The sequence below is a fragment of the Parasteatoda tepidariorum genome, chromosome 5, assembly GCF_982258835.1.
Source record: "Parasteatoda tepidariorum strain Cologne lab strain chromosome 5, Ptep-v5.0, whole genome shotgun sequence".
NCBI lineage: Eukaryota > Metazoa > Arthropoda > Arachnida > Araneae > Theridiidae > Parasteatoda > Parasteatoda tepidariorum.
Window position 1 is genome coordinate 5,230,058 of NC_141759.1, and position 16,170 is coordinate 5,246,227.

The 16,170-nt window shown below is 31.5% G+C and overlaps 1 protein-coding gene across 20 annotated transcripts in view; it reads left to right on the forward strand.

Moving 5' to 3' along the window:
- The first annotated feature begins 2,283 nt into the window (after positions 1-2,283).
- LOC107438374 (uncharacterized) overlaps positions 2,284-16,170 on the forward strand; it is a 140,239-nt gene continuing 126,352 nt past the window's right edge. For 8 of the 20 annotated variants that reach the window (XM_087163200.1, XM_087163206.1, XM_087163212.1 and 5 more), the window contains exons 1-4: positions 2,290-2,547; positions 7,119-7,211; positions 9,867-9,974; positions 11,897-12,004. In XM_087163200.1, the coding sequence (XP_087019326.1) occupies positions 2,367-2,547; positions 7,119-7,211; positions 9,867-9,974; positions 11,897-12,004 (490 nt within the window). In that variant the 5' untranslated portion in view covers positions 2,290-2,366. Of the gene's footprint in view, positions 2,548-7,118; positions 7,212-9,866; positions 9,975-11,896; positions 12,005-16,170 lie in introns of all 20 variants that reach the window. The other 12 variants (XM_087163198.1, XM_087163199.1, XM_087163214.1 and 9 more) reach the window with 9 other exon arrangements.

The following is a 16,170-nucleotide window of genomic DNA, read 5'->3' on the forward strand; positions in this document are numbered from 1 at the left end:
GTACTTTCTCTCAATAAACATACCTGCATTTCGATGGATTTCTGACCCCAAAAATATAGGATGTTGCCGCAGTCTAAGTAATATGGTCTCAATACTTAAGTCAGGAAAACTGTCCAAAATTTAGTATTTCATTGTATCTCGAGAATTTTTTTTAGCTATGTGAAAAGTTTTTGCTTGTAATTAAATAAAAAATTCGTTTTTTCAAAGATAATTTGGTTCAAAAAGAAATTTTTAATAAGTGTATTATTTAATAAAATTTTATTTATTAACATTCGAAAATTGTTTGAATAGTAAGGTATAACTTTTTACACTATTTTGAAGAATGTAATTTTTCATTACAAAATACAAATTTTGCGTGAAATAGTTCGTGAGAAATTGAATTTTAAGAATGCAATTTTTTTTTCTGCTTGCAAAAAATAAAAAAGTCGCATCAATTTAAAAGAAAAGAAGAATTTAATAAAAACAGAGAGATGGTTTAATAGTTATTCTTTTTTTGAAAAGTTAATCAAGGTAAAAAAAAAAGCAACCGGATTAAGGAAGGTTACCATGAATAATAAATCGCAGTCTTATAAATTTTGGTAAAAATGAAAAGTACAGAATTCGATTTATACAAAACCGGATTTTGTCCCAATTTGAAGTTTCGCAATGATTTCGTTAACTAGAAGATCAGTTGAAGGAAACTGGATAACAACTGGAACTGATCGTTAAAATCGGCGATCTAGGATTCGACATATAAGGCTGTTTTTCGAAAGCTCCGTCTTCATATGAAATTATGTTATTTTTATAATTGCTATGAGTTTGCAATCGTTACTCATGGCTGTTAGATCATGTTTAGCTTATCTTAAGCCAGCTCTATCCACGCTTATTTTAAAAATGGCACAAGAGGTCAATATGGAAAAAAGCCATAGTTTAATGAAAATGAAAAGCGTTTATGGTCTAAATTTTTAATATTTAAAAACGTACGCCAATGCTGCAACACCTGGGCTCATAGAATTTTGCAAAAACAGAAAAAAGAAGTAATTTTGATAATTTTCATCTAGGGGAAAAATGTCATCAAATTGGGGATTTTTAAAAAAGTTAAGTAATTTTAAAAACTAGTGGGCTGCGCCCCCTGCTCGCAAACGCTCGCCAACCCCCGAAAATTGCTACGCAATGTTATATGGTTTGCCCCGCAAACCAAGCTCGCTTCGCTCGCTACTAACTTAGGTACATTGCAAATGCACAAAATTCTAAGAATTCAAAACAATCATTCAAATCCATATAACAACTTTTTTTTCTAAAAAAAATTACATCTTTTTAGTAAGTACTGAGTCCTTAAAATAAATTTGAATTCAAATAAATGACATGTAATTCGTTAAATCTATTAGAAATGTGCTATAGTATAAAATCTTAAGATAAAATTTCTAAAACTGATATCTCTTTAAAAAGATTAAAATTTCGGCTATAATTAAGTCTATTAAAAATTTAAATAAGTGAATTGCAATGGAAAAACCTGCATAAACAAATAAATTCTAGTAAAACAAATAAATTCGTGATATGAATCAAAAATTGTCAAATAAATTCGTAATACATAAATTCGTGAAAAAAACCAAAATAGAGATCTATCGACAAAGACTTCTGCCTAGCTTATGCTCTCCCTGGTTATTTCAGTTTCCGTTTTTAAAAGAGCTATATGTTGAGCCATCTTAGCTAGATTTGGCATGTGACATATTTAGCGGCAATTATTGGTTGATTTTCTAGCGTTGCCATTCGGAGAGTTGTAATGAGGCTTTTTTTTATCGCCGTGTAAGAGAAATATATATATAGATATTTAAGTTATTTGTGCAATATTTAGAGAAACAAGCATGCTTTAAAACCAATTTAATTTCAAATATTTTGTTGATAAATTAAAAAATCTATTTCGCTAAAATCTCAATTTTGATTAATTTTATTGTGTTTGTCATTAATTGTGGAGGATTGAAGGCAATTCATTCTTTTTCAAGGATGTTTATATGTTTTAAAAACTGATATTTTAATTAACATTTAATGGTAACTATTCATTTTAATTCTAATGCAAAATACTCAAAAGTTACACGCGCTTTGAAGATAAAGAAACTAATCAATTTTTTCGTATTTCTTAGGAAAGATAAAAATGTAAAGCCTCTAACATCCAAGAAGTATCAGATGTTGAATAATATTGAAAATTGAAGATAATAAGCTATTATTTGTTTTGCTGATAACAAATACATGACACATATCTACAAGAAAAATGCGTAAATGAAAAACAAATATTAAGAATTTCACACGAACAAGATGGGGGGTGAGATATGAAGCCAATTCAAGTATAAAAATTAAAAAAAAAAAAAAAAATTCTCCCAGTTAACTTCATGACTTTGAGTATGTTGAACTTATTTAACGCGTTGTTTCAATTTTTAATTTGTTTGCTCGTTGTTTCATCCGGTTTGGAAGTTGTTGTTGCACGTCGATTACATGTTAAAGACTTACAGTATGAAAACACCCAAAAGAAAATTGACAGTTACTCTTCTGGAAAAATTCCAGAAAATGCCCGTAAGTATAATCTGGGAAATGTTATATTTTTTATGTAAACTAATATTGATATTAAAAGATAAACTGTTTTTTCTTCTTCGAAATCTATGCACCATAATTATGAAGCATAATTTATCTTCTTTAAAATGGGAGCTTGAGGAACTAATGTTTAACCACGTTGTTTAGACCTTAACAACACTTTATCAATTCCTTTTTAGGAAGCGCGTTAATGGTTAACATGTGAAACCGTTAATTAGAGGCATTTATAACCCTTCTACCATTAAAATTAAAATACGTGTAAGCTGAAGAAACTAATGGTTAAACCATGAATTGTATCCAAGACCTTAACACGCTTTATCAATTCCAGTTTAGAAAGTGGGAGCTTTTTTTAGTTCCTCTTTAGAAAGTGGAAACTTGTGGCATTAATGGTTAACCTGTGAATCCGTTAATTAGAGGCATTTATAAACTCTTCTTCAATTATAATAAGTGGAAGTTTGAGGAATGGTTGATCCATGAATATGTATCCGAACCATTAACAACCCGTCTTCAAGTCATCTTAAAATAGAAACTTGAGGGAACTAATGGTTAATCCGTGAATGCGATAATAACAATCTGTCTTCAATTCCTCTTATAGGGTGGCTTCAGAAACTAATAGTTGACCTGTAATTGAAACTATATAGCAGGGGTGGCCAACTTGCTGCTTGCGAGCCGCATGCGGCTCTTTGAACGATTATTTGTGGCTCTGGATAAATGTACCCGAGTTCCATTTTTGTGCTTTTATATTTTAATATTTTTCTGAACCCATTTGAAATTAACATAATTCAAGGTGAGTTTTCCATTTCCAATATAATTATGACCCAAAAAGCACCTGAAGAATTAGAATTAATAGAGATGCAAGACGATCAAGCTCTACAATTAAAAAATATAAATCGTGATCGATTTCTGAATTTTGGAAATTTGTACCAGAATCGAAGTATCCTGAACTAAAAAAAGGCTGCTTGTCTAATTATTTCAATATTCGTAACAGCGTACTTATGTGAATTATTTTATTCCACTTTAAAATTCGTGAAATCCAAACACCGATCAGTATTAACTAACCATCATCTCAAAGAATTACTGAAAAGTGCTGACACCAATTATTCACCAAATTTTAAAGAATTGTCAAGGGAAGTAAAATAAATGTGTTTAATTTTTAATATTTAAATTCAACACACATATTTGTACTTTTATTTATATGTTTTCAATAAATATAATTTCAGTGAAAAAATTAACAACTTTTTTGCATACCTTTTAAATACGTACTTAATTGCGGCTCGCGAAAAATTTCGAACTTTGAAAAATGGCTCGACTATCAAAGAGCTTGGCCACCCCTGCCATGTAGAGTTAAAAATCATTCTTCATTCTATCCAAAAAAAAAAAAAAAGTTGGAATTTAGGGAACTATTGGCAAATTCATGAGCAGGCACACTTTATTTCGTTGCACGAGAATAAGACACACCGGACTTGAGATGGTCGGTGTGCACTTTTCGCTGTTAAATACTCAAAATTTTTTTTCATTTAAAAAAATATAATAAATGAAAACTTTTAAATGACGGAAGTCATACGGAAATAAGTTTTAGTTAGATATTATTGGTGGGATTTTTATCAATTTAAATTACTACTCGCTCCTCTTACATACTCCCATGGTTGCTTCTCTTTCACTTTTTTCCCCGTTTTTAAACGTCGATCTTTCTAACAAAAACATTTTTTTTTGTATAAAATGATTAATTAATTTAATTTTATGCAAGATAATCCTTCAATCGTAACGATTAACCGGATTTAAGAAAATAGCCAACTGTACTTGAGAAAAAATTAGGTAGGTGGGTACTTTATTTGCGTCGTCCTAGAGCTGCACAATGGGCTATTGGCGACGGTGTGGGAAACATACCTGAGGATGATCCGAAGATATGACATCGCAATTTTGATCCCCTGCAGAGGGAATAGCTCCCCTGCTTTGGTAGCCCGGACGACTTGCTCACGACGTCGAGCACTTTAAGGTAGAACAGTTTAACGAGGACCGATACCGCTCACCTACGGTCCCTACGCAGGTTGATCGAAAGGGTCAACCACCCGCTTACTGATCGTAGTCAATTATGCTTGACTTCAATGTTCTACTGGGAACCGTGTCTTTACGATCAGTAAAAAAAAAAGCAGGAATGCAGAATGTAGGAGACAATAAGAGGTTATTTTATTCGTTAACAATATATAACCTGTTCATAACCTCGGTCCACATCGCTTCTAAAAACATGCTATAATAAAATGTATAGTTTTACCCACACTGAAACATTCGTTTAAGTTTTCTGGGATGCAAAAATGTAAATCATTTGGGTAGAATTTTCACATGAACAGAAGGGATTTTCGAAAAATGACACAAAAAATACGTACTCGAAAACGATAGCAATTTTAAGTAATATACAATTTAGTTATACTGAAAATAATTTGTTTCTTTTGACTTAATAATTCTGGGATTTGCATGAAGCTTTTAAATTTATATTTACTTAATATTTAAAAATAATACACTCAAGAACATGCATGTACACGTATACACGTGTACCTTGGTATCGAATATCGAAATTTGTGACAGTGTAATATTCAAGCGAAAACTTATGGTATTAAGAAATCTGTATAAGATCTATCTATTTAGAAAGATTATATCGATTTAATAAAATTTTTATGTGTATTTCAATTATTTGCTTTATGTTAAGACTAGGGGGCTAAGCCCCCTGGTCGCTGACCCTCACCAACCCCGATGAATGTAATAAATTGCTGTTTCTTGGCATAAAACAGTTGAAATTATTCAAATAAAACTAAATGTACAAAAAAAAAAAATACCACTGGTGCCTCCCCTTCCACCGTCCAAATATTTCCCTTATGATACTATTACTTTTTCTACCACTTTTTACATTTTAGTCGCCAGTGGCAACCCCGTAATTAGAATATCAGAAATATATATATATATATATCAAAGGAACACCGGTTTCTCATATACGGTTAAAGATAAGTCATCTTTTCAAATTGGTCAGGAGAGTAGCTGTTTTCCACTACTTTTGTGGCAATTAGATACTTTGTTATCTAATGGAAGCTCTGGCAACCCTTGCTGCCGTTATCAAGTGAAATGTTATTGCGAGGAAAACATTACTAAACAACAATTTGATTTAAAAATGCCCACTTCAGAAAGTTTGAAGTATTTCATAGTTTGAAGTATTTACTTTCAAAACTCTAGAGATTTTGATTCTAACATAAAAGATAAAAGAATTCATCAATGAATGTATCTGGATAAAAATAATCTGGAGGTGAAAATTTTTTAGACTGATATAGTATAATTTCTTTCTATAGAATGGAATATTCAACAAGGACGTTCTTCAAAAGATTTTTTACTGTTTTTACCCTATCACAATGGATAGCGGCAAGTGTGGGTATCTCGAGTCTGATTGATTGTTAAAACATGGCTTTCTTTACGTTAGCAACTGTTCTTTCCATTCTATTTCGAGATAATTTTCTCCCTCAAGTATCAATTCTCTTTAAGTGATATATTCTATAATACTTCACAAAAATTCTTTCACAATGATTTCAATTCCTCCACGATATATTTCTTAATTAACACAAAGACAGGCATGTTGAACATAAACAAACTTACTACGCAAAGCAAAAGGCGCGTTAAAAGATGCGCAAAACAAAATATATCGAGCTCTACAATAAAATACATAAACAAATAATAAATCAAAGAAAGAATTATATTTCAACAAATTCAATGAGAGATACGGTACTGTATTTAATTAACTTCACGTTAGTTAACGTTCTAACTTATGTGAAAAACTTAGCTCAACCTAAGGACTTAGTTGACAACAGTTAGCCATCTGGAATTGGACAGAGGAACGGGCCCCGATTTGTGAAGTATTCTGCACAAAGTCCTAAGCAGAGATATTGTTGGGTGGCAGGAATTTGTTGAGCGAAGATCAAGTTTTGTATTAAAGAAAAAACTTTAAAATTTCAGATAATTTTGAAATCATTATTTGGATTTCTTATATGGTGTATCCTCTTTACGAAACGTAAGTGAACATAGCACTAAAAGAGTTTATCGATTCTGACTCTAACCACATTAGAGAAACACCTCCTGTCAAACCCAGGCTGTGATAAGGTTTGTGGTGCAGGCTTCGAATAAATTTTGAGGACGTGAAGATCTATTCAAGTACCACTAAAATTTGGATCACTTATGCCTCAATTTTCTAAAAGATTAAACTTTAAATGTGCCGTAGTAGCAAAAAACGAATCATTGGGTTGCAGTAAGCCAAAGAATGCTACTCTAATCAAACTGTTTGTAAATAATCGTAAATACAATGTAAATTCCATCTAAAATTACATTAACAAAGATGTAAGCTCTGTCAACCTGACTTCAGGGGTATACATAACTAAACATTCCTGTTACTAACAATATGATTGCAGTCTACTTCTTTTTAATCGTGATATTCAAAATTATGAAAAGATTTCTTAGCTATAATTATTAATTATTTTTGGGGAAAAAAAGTCTTAAGTTTTTGATTGAAATAATTTTAGGAGTAATAGCAGGTGCTGGTGGATATAGCCAAGATGTCGAAGTAGGAAATTATAGTGATGATTCTGGAGCTGGAAATCATAGTGCTAATGCTGGTATGTAACTTTTTTAAATAGTTTTTTTTGCTGTTATTTTATTAAGTATAAGTTTTTAAATGCTCTTTTTTATTTTTTCAAACGCAAGCATTGCTGAATTTTGTTCATCTAGACCAGTGGTTCCTGAACTTTTTGTCACGTAGACCCCTTGTCATGTTTTTCGGTTTTGCGTAGACCCCTTACTTACCTGATATGCGAGATAATTTTTAATTTTGTTTCGCTGTTGAAGAAAGTCGTCTGTTAGAAACAATATTTATTATTATTGTTTCAGATATTTGGGTATCCATCGTTTCTAATTGTGTCAAAGATGACTCCGTCTGCTGGGAAATTTCAGTCTCGATTGTAGTGTCAATCTTTTCACCTTGCTCTGGCATAGTTGTCTCCTTCGCAGCCCATTCCTCCTTGATTATCAGATATCTTTCGAGCATATATCCAAATCTGTATCAAGTTTCATAGTCGTAGTCATCGATTCTTCTTTTGAGTCGATTTTCTATTTCTCCTTTGCTGGATCTCATCCTTCTAATCAAATCATCCATGTTGTCAGGAGATGCTTTCTTATTAGCATATTTGTAGCAAACCTTTCTAATCTCATCATAGTCTAAGATAGAAAGCGGCTTTGCATTAAACATTCGTTTGCCACCGCGGCCGAATCTGTAGTAGGAAGTTTTAGTAGCACGGGAGCTTGGCTATAACACAATCTTACTCCTCGAAGTCTCAGGTGAGAATCCTGGTAAATGTGGAACGACCTGACTCATTGATTTAACTGTCGCCTAGTTAAAAGATAATAGAACTAACTCTTCGCATGCAACCACCAAATGATGACAACACACAATATTCCGAAGAAAACTGCTTCCATAACACTGCTGACTAAAATTGAATTACTTTATCATACATCTACATATGTGTACATACACTATCTACTAATAATTATTTGGGCACCTATGCAAAGGTCTATATCTACGGTCCTGAGATTCGTCGCGCCCTCCGCCGAGATATATCGTGTAAGGAACAACATCGGCATTAGTCCCATGCAAGATGCCACGCAGTTCGGAGCTCTATGATTTCGAAAAAGGTATAATTGTCGGGAGCCATAAAAATGGCCAATCCTTAAGGGACATATCTAGCCAGCTGAATTATCCAAAATAGTCAATGGCTTATGTGATTAAGAAGTGGAAGGTGAGTGTCGGAATATGCCCCGAGACGGAAGACCAACGAAACTGGGAGATAGAGACTGACGGGTGTTGTCCAGAGAAATTCGGAAGAACCGCACCCAGCCGATGACCTACATACTCCAGGAGTTTCAACAGGCATCCGGGAGTATTGTTTCAATTAATACCATCTGTAAGGAAGCACATCTGCTTGATTTTCATGGTCGTGCTGCTGCCCATAAGCCTTTGATCACAAAGTCCAACCACACTGCTCGGTTTATGTGGTGCAAAGCACATCGAAATTGGACCGTAGATCAGTGGAAAGCGGTTTCTTGGAGCGACGAATCAAGACTCACTCTCTACCGTTCGGATGTCAGGGTCTGGGTCTGGTGTATGCCTGGAGAACGTCACCTGCCAGAATGCATTGTGACAATAGTCAAGTTCGGTGGAGGTGGAATTATGGTCTGGGGGTGTTTCTCCTGGTATGGATTGGGACCCTTGGTCCCCATTCATGGTAATCTCAACATCGATGCCTACTGCACTATTTTGGAGGGCAATGTGCTTCCTACGTTGTGTCAGTTTTACGGGGTGGACCCCTGTAACTTCCAGGACGACAATGCCAGCTGTCATGTTGCGAGGGTCACCAACGATTGGTATGGTGCCAATGGGGTTAATGGAATGGACTCGCCTGCCCATAACCCAGACCTGTACCCTATCGAGAACCTCTGGGACAAGTTGGATTGCCGAATTAAGGGGTGTACTACACGTCCAAAATCGGTGAATGAACTTACATGTCTTCTTCAAGCCGAGTGGAAGAAAATACCGTCACACAAGGACTTGCGGAAAGTATTCACTCTGTAATTGCCTCTCGTGGAGGCTCTACCAACTATTGATTATGAATAAAGTTCGTTTTTCATTTCAATCACACGTGTCCAAATACTTATTGGTAGATAGTGTATATGACAAGCCGAAATAAAAAGAGGTGAACTTCATATGTCTCTTGTATGCAAAAAGTATTATAATCTTTAACAAAGCATAGAATTTTTTTTATATTTTACTTAAACTAGGAGTTTGGGAAATACAATTAAAAGACATGTCTCCTTTATCCATGCCAAAATACGCCTGTGGCATGATTTCAAAGCTAATGGTGTTTAAAGTTAGAAATAATTTAATAACTTCTTCGCCAGATTTTGGCCGATTCGAATAATGTACGGGTAAAAAAAGGACATCATTTCTCAGAGATAATCCTCTTTGTCTCGACATTCTTTAAATATTCATCTATTAAATATTGAAAAAAAGATTTTGAGTTAAAAAAATGTCTAATATTAAAAAGAGTTTACACATATTTGTTTCTTTAAAAAAAATATTTTGAGCAAGATTTAAGTCTTTCGAACTTTTTACTTCTTACACGTGAATATAATACGGTTTCTTGGAATAGGGTTTAATGTCCGTTGTCATTATGTAAAACATTCTGAGTAATATAAATGTTCCAATGTTGTCTTTTCAGATCCGTGCATAAGCCTGGCTTGTAGAAATGACGGAATGTGCGTTGTCGGTAGAAATGGTGCCCAATGCGTATGCCGTACCCCATATATCGGAAAATGGTGTGAAACAGGTAAATATACAGTCTTGTTTTAACGAAACTGATAAGATTTTAACTGAATATGAGAATTCCCTCTGCCTTCTTGTGTTTTAAGCGTGAAATAACAAAAGAAAAAATAGACCTTGATTGTTCAAATATTTCAAACAACCTTTATTAGTTATTCTGTGAAGAAAATGTATCAATAAGAAACTTCCGACTAAAAAACGTTAACATGGCCTGAAAAAAAGTTTACTTAATTTTTTTCTTTCAAAAAATATCTATTAAGCAGGATTTAGATTTTTCCGTATTACGTGTATAGCCTGGAACAGAATTTTTTCGGGTTTTTTGCGACTAACTACCCTATCACTACTTTCTGAAAGATACTTTTAATAACATAAATATACATATGCTACCGAGTTAAAGTAACAAAAGTGTTGTGTTTAAAACAAAAAACCTATTTGGATTAATAAACTGTCTGCAATATTTTTAATAGAATATGCAATGTTTCTTTATTCTAATACTATGGGCGATATTTTTCGTAAGAGATAAACGCACTAATTATTTCCTTTTTCGTATTTTTAAATCATCATAACATTAAAAAAAATTAATTAAAAATCGCGAAATCCATCGCAGTAACTACTGAAAAAAAAAAAGAGATCGACGACGAAATCATTCGAATCGGACTATTTAAAAAGGGATTACTCAAAATGCGTGTTTCGTTTCGAGATTCGGTTGTTGCAAGTAAACGTATTAAAAATATCAGACTTTAGAAGACACGTGAAAATCAATGTGAATGACTTTCGAAAATACAATCGAAACACTTTACAATATTATTGGCGTAAATTGTGATTTGCATCAGAAAGTGATTTTTAAATGCACGATTCAAATTTACACGTAGAGATAATAACAACGGGGAAATAACCCGAATTTTAAAATCCCATGGAAATCGATAGCTCTAGCAATAACTGCTGAAAAATTGAAAAAATGATGAAAACGTCGCATTAAAAAAGTAAATTATCAAATAAGCAATTTAAATTTCGTGTGTAGTGTAATTGTTTAAAAAAACATCAAGGATTTTTTTTTAAATGTGGAATTTCGTAGCAATAACTGTCAAAGGAACAATTGGAACACCGTATGGATCAGCGATCATGTCGGTGCAAACCGGGTGTGTTAAAGATTGATTTCTTCAATCCACGATTCGAACTTTGTGTGTCGTAATAGTATCGGCAATTTAAAAAAAAAAAAAATCACGAGTATATCAATAATAGAAACTGAGCAATAAAAGACACCGGAATATTTAAAAAAGTAATAAAATCCTTAGCAATAATTGCCGAAAAATGATCGAAAACTACATATACTATTAATGATGGAATGGATGTGAGTTGCGAACGAAAAAATGAAGACTAAAATGCGTGATTTAAAATTTTCCTGTGCGTAATATATTAGAAATATTAGATAGAATTTATTCAACAAATTTATTAAAAAAAAGGGGGAAATATATTGCATTTATTAATTAATTCCTTCGCTAGAAAAATCTGGTTTTGTAACAAAAACCCCACTCATAGTCATATTTTATTAAAATAAGGATGGTATCCTCTAAAATAATGAAAGGAAAGAACATGATTTCTAAAGTGATTTAATCTTCTAAACTTCCGTGATTTCAGAATATGTATAATAATAATCGCGTGCATTTCGTTGCCTTTTAATGTACAAGAAATGCATTTTTTGAATATAATTCTTCAGAAAAGAGAACCAACATTTTTACTTCCTTAAAGAAAAATCGTTCTGCCAGAGCTCTGTAACATTCTGCGGCAATGTCGCGCCGTGATTCTGCCACGGGACATGTATATATATATATATATATATATTGTAGTTCCTCGAAATAAGGTTTAAGGTTCATATTTATAATGTAAAACATTTTGACAATAATAAATGTTCCAATGTTATCATTTCAGATCCGTGTGCAGGAGTGAATTGTAGAAATGGCGGAAAGTGCGTTGTCGGTAGAAATGGTGCACAATGTGTATGCGTTCCTCCATACGTGGGAAGATATTGTGAAACAGGTAAATATACAGTCGCCTTTTAACGAAACTGATAAGGTTTTAACAGAATATGAAAATTCCAACTGCTCTTTTGAGTTTTAAATATGACATAAAGAAAGAAAAAAATACCTTGATCGTTTATATATATCGAACCACCTTTATTAGTTGCTATGCAAAGAAGATATATTTCAAAAAGAAACTTCCGACTTATATATGACTCAACTTGAGTGAAAATTCACTCATTCGTCTGGAAAAAATGAGCCTTTTCATCTTGATTTAAATTTACTCAAGTCAAAAAATGAACTGAAATCACTCAAGTTTGAATGGATAACTTTCAATTGAACTTGAGTGATATTCAATCGTGTTTGATTGATTATCAGTATTGTTTGAGTGGATCGTTTTAAGTCGAACTTGAGTGATTTTCAATCATTCTTGATAGACTATTAACATCATTTCAATACAGACTTTTAAGTCGAATTTGAATGAATATAATTATTTTTGATTCATAATTAGCATCCTTTGAGTGAATTTATTTCAATCATACTAGAGTTATTTTCTATTATTTTTTTATTCTTTTTACTTGAATGTTATTTAAATCACATTTGAATTAAAAATATTTTTTCTGACTATTCATTGAATCTTTTATTACTTATCATAAATATGATTGAAAGAAAAGTATTTTTAGCATGAGCATTTATTTCTTTTAAATTTTATTCATAGTATGTTCGGTAATTAATTAGTTTCTTTTTTTTAATTTTCAAACTAAACTGTGACAGTTGAAAAGAAAAGTGAAAGCTTAGTTATTCTTCTGTATTTAACAGTTAGCAAACTGAATTAGTTGCAAGATAATACTTTTCAGGGATTGTAAGCTTTGTGAATGACTTAGGTAAAAAATTTTAAGGATTTTTAACTTTTTGAAATGAAACAAATTTTTATTTTTTATTAACAGTTTAGATAATTTTTCATTTTATAAAGGTACTCAAATAGCAATTAAAAAGACTTCATTAATACGTTAAAATGTACTTAACCATTTCCATCCTAGTTCTTCGGAACATAAATTTGATGATTCTTCTACATTCCATTTTATTTGAGTCTAAGCTTTCCTAGTGATTACTTTATTTATAAAAGGTTTGATAATATATACTTATAAAAAATGCTTAGATATTGGATAAAGGCAAGAGCATTACGTATTTTCAACAGGGTACCCACTCAATTTCAGAAACTAAATTCCCTGACTTTTTCAGGTAAATTTCAATTAAAACCGAGACCATATTTAATCTATATCATAAAATTTTTCACCAGAAAACTTTTATTCTTGCATTTGTAATGGCAAATATTAGATTTTCTGAGTAAAAAAAATATCATTAAATGGGGATGGGAACATTTCAGTTTGACTAAATTGTGAAATTTTAACATATAGGGGAGAGTCGGGTACCCCCGCCCACTGTCAATTTCATATGTATAGAATATTTTTTCAAGTCAATGTGCCATCGGACATTAATTGTTATATTAAAAAAAGATTATTTTCAAAGTTTCAAGTATTTATGCAGCTGGTAACATGGTGAACAATAGTTTTGAAAATATGTTGAATACAGTAGTCATGAAATTAAGAAAAATTGGTTGAATGTTTCGATTAAACTTCATTTTAATACTAAAAAAATAATTTTTTCTATACATACAGCATTAAAGTATGTAGTCTTAAGTTTAATTTGCACAAAGAAAGAGTTTTGTATGTAAAAAATTGTTCGAGTAATTACAAATTTACAAAAAAATTGGATTTCGGGTAGCCCCGCTCATATGAATGTCGGGAATCACCGCCCAATTTTATTTCGTCGATAAATGTACGGTTGCAAAGATTATTATTTTATTGCTTCAAATTTGAATGTTATATGCATTTTTAACAACAAATATATGTTTTAATATTATATGAAACATAAATTTATAGATTTAAAAATGAAAAATTAAATATTTTTGAAATTTAATTGATATATCCAAATCAAATTTAATATCAAGAAATCATAAATATTATGACAAGCTATTTGCTTACTTATTTATTTTCACTTATTTGTGAACGAATCAATCTACAGAAGCATTTATTGTTACTTAAATTAAGTTATTTTCGTTAAATATTTAATATAAATATATATTAATATTATAATATATTAATATACATTAATAATGATAAAAAGTATGACATTTGTTGTTATTAAATGATAGAATTCACTAAAAGTATATAAATATGTAATAAATAAAATAATTTTGTGATAAAAATGATAAATGAGGTTTATTTTTTGTCAATACATTGGTCATTCTCATTTACACCTGAAAAAATAGCCAAAAAACATAATTTTTCTAACTGGGCGGGGCTACCCGACACATTTTGAAAAGAGCTGAAAAACATGTTTTTTTAAATTTCTATTTTTTAAAGTTTAACTATTCTTTTTTTGGTTTATTCTTTTTGCATTATTTAATTAGATGATAAAACAATAGAAACATACAAAAATGTTGATTATTACTCAGTATTATACAGAAATATAAGCAATACTCCTTAAGTGAGCGGGGCTACCCGACTCTCCCCTAATTGTAATAGATGTTAGAATTGTTTAACTTAAATCTCTATAACTAATTACTGTTACAATTAAAAATTTAAGACTGGTTATTTTCCAGGTATGATATCGGAATTCTCCAGGATTTTGTGAAAAAAATGGCAAATTCCCCTGATTTTTGGAGTTAAAATAAAATTCTCTGACAATTTCAGGGTTTCCCTGACCCATGGGAAACCTGTTATAATCTTCCCTTTGATTAATTGTGTGTGTATATATATATATAATCAGTGAAACCTTCTGTTGTGGACACTCCCGTAACCGGACGCGGACAGTCATTTTGGCCCTGAAACGTTATTTTCTATCTCTTCAAACCGGACACTACTTTTTCTAAATTTGAAAAAAAATCTTTTTCTGCTTTAAATTACAAGAAAAAAAATACAACTTTTCAAAATTTTTAGAGCATGTAAATTTTTGCTTCATCTTTAACTGAAAATATTGTGAAGCTATTTCACTACTAAAGAATCAATCTTTCTCCTGTCCCCACGCCTTATCTTTGTAAGAAAGAAGAGAAAATAATATTGCACTTGTGAAATAGATCGGACAGCGTCATCTTTTGATCTTTTCATCCGGACAAGGACAACACAGGTTATGAGACCCCTCAAGTTGAAATGACGTCTTAAATGCTCTCAATGCTTCTTCCTCACTGAAAATTTCTTCCATTTTCTTATCAATTTGTAGACTGCATTTAACACAGCTGGGGTAAAAAAAGGGGAACATAAGTATAATCTTTGAGGTATTCATTTAAATGAAACATTTATTCAGACACTTGAAAGATGATCAATTGTGAATAATCAACTCCATAGGTCTTCATGACTTACAGGTATGCATTGCTATTTTTCTGTGAATCATGGAAGGTTTACTTTCAAGGAGGTAGTATTAACCACGTCTAATGAGAGGTAGGGGATGTAGACCAAATAATTGAAACCGATTGAGGACTAGAAGCTCCTATTCGGTATCATATGTCTAACTTGAATCTCTGAGCTAATAGGAAAATTATATTCATTTGCCTACGTCTAAAATTATGTATCAAGATTTTTATTATATTCTTTTTTATCGAAAAAATATTTTTAATTTTAAGTAAATAGTCTTGTAGGTAGTTATTGTAGATCATTTAATTATTTTCACATCTTTGAAAATATTCTAAAAACAATTTATGGTGTTAAACTTCTTTATCAGGGCACCCTTCCAGTTAACGAACAACTCTCATAAACGGACAGTTTTTTCGATCCCAAGAATGTATATATATATATATATATATATATATATATATATATATATATATATATATATATATATATATATATATATATATATATATATATATATATATATATATATATACAGTAGAGTCCCGATAATCCGAGCCCCGGTTATCCGAGTTTCCGCTTTAACCGAGCTATCAAATATTTTAAGGATTTTTTTTGTTCTAGTTTATTTTTTATTTTTAAAAATACCGCCGAAAAATAAATCTGAATTTTATCTTCCAAACACTCGGGAAAACAAAATATAACAACTTGATCCCATGAAATGGTCGTTAATATCGTCAATAATGAAAATGAACCTAGCGAAGATGATGAAGAC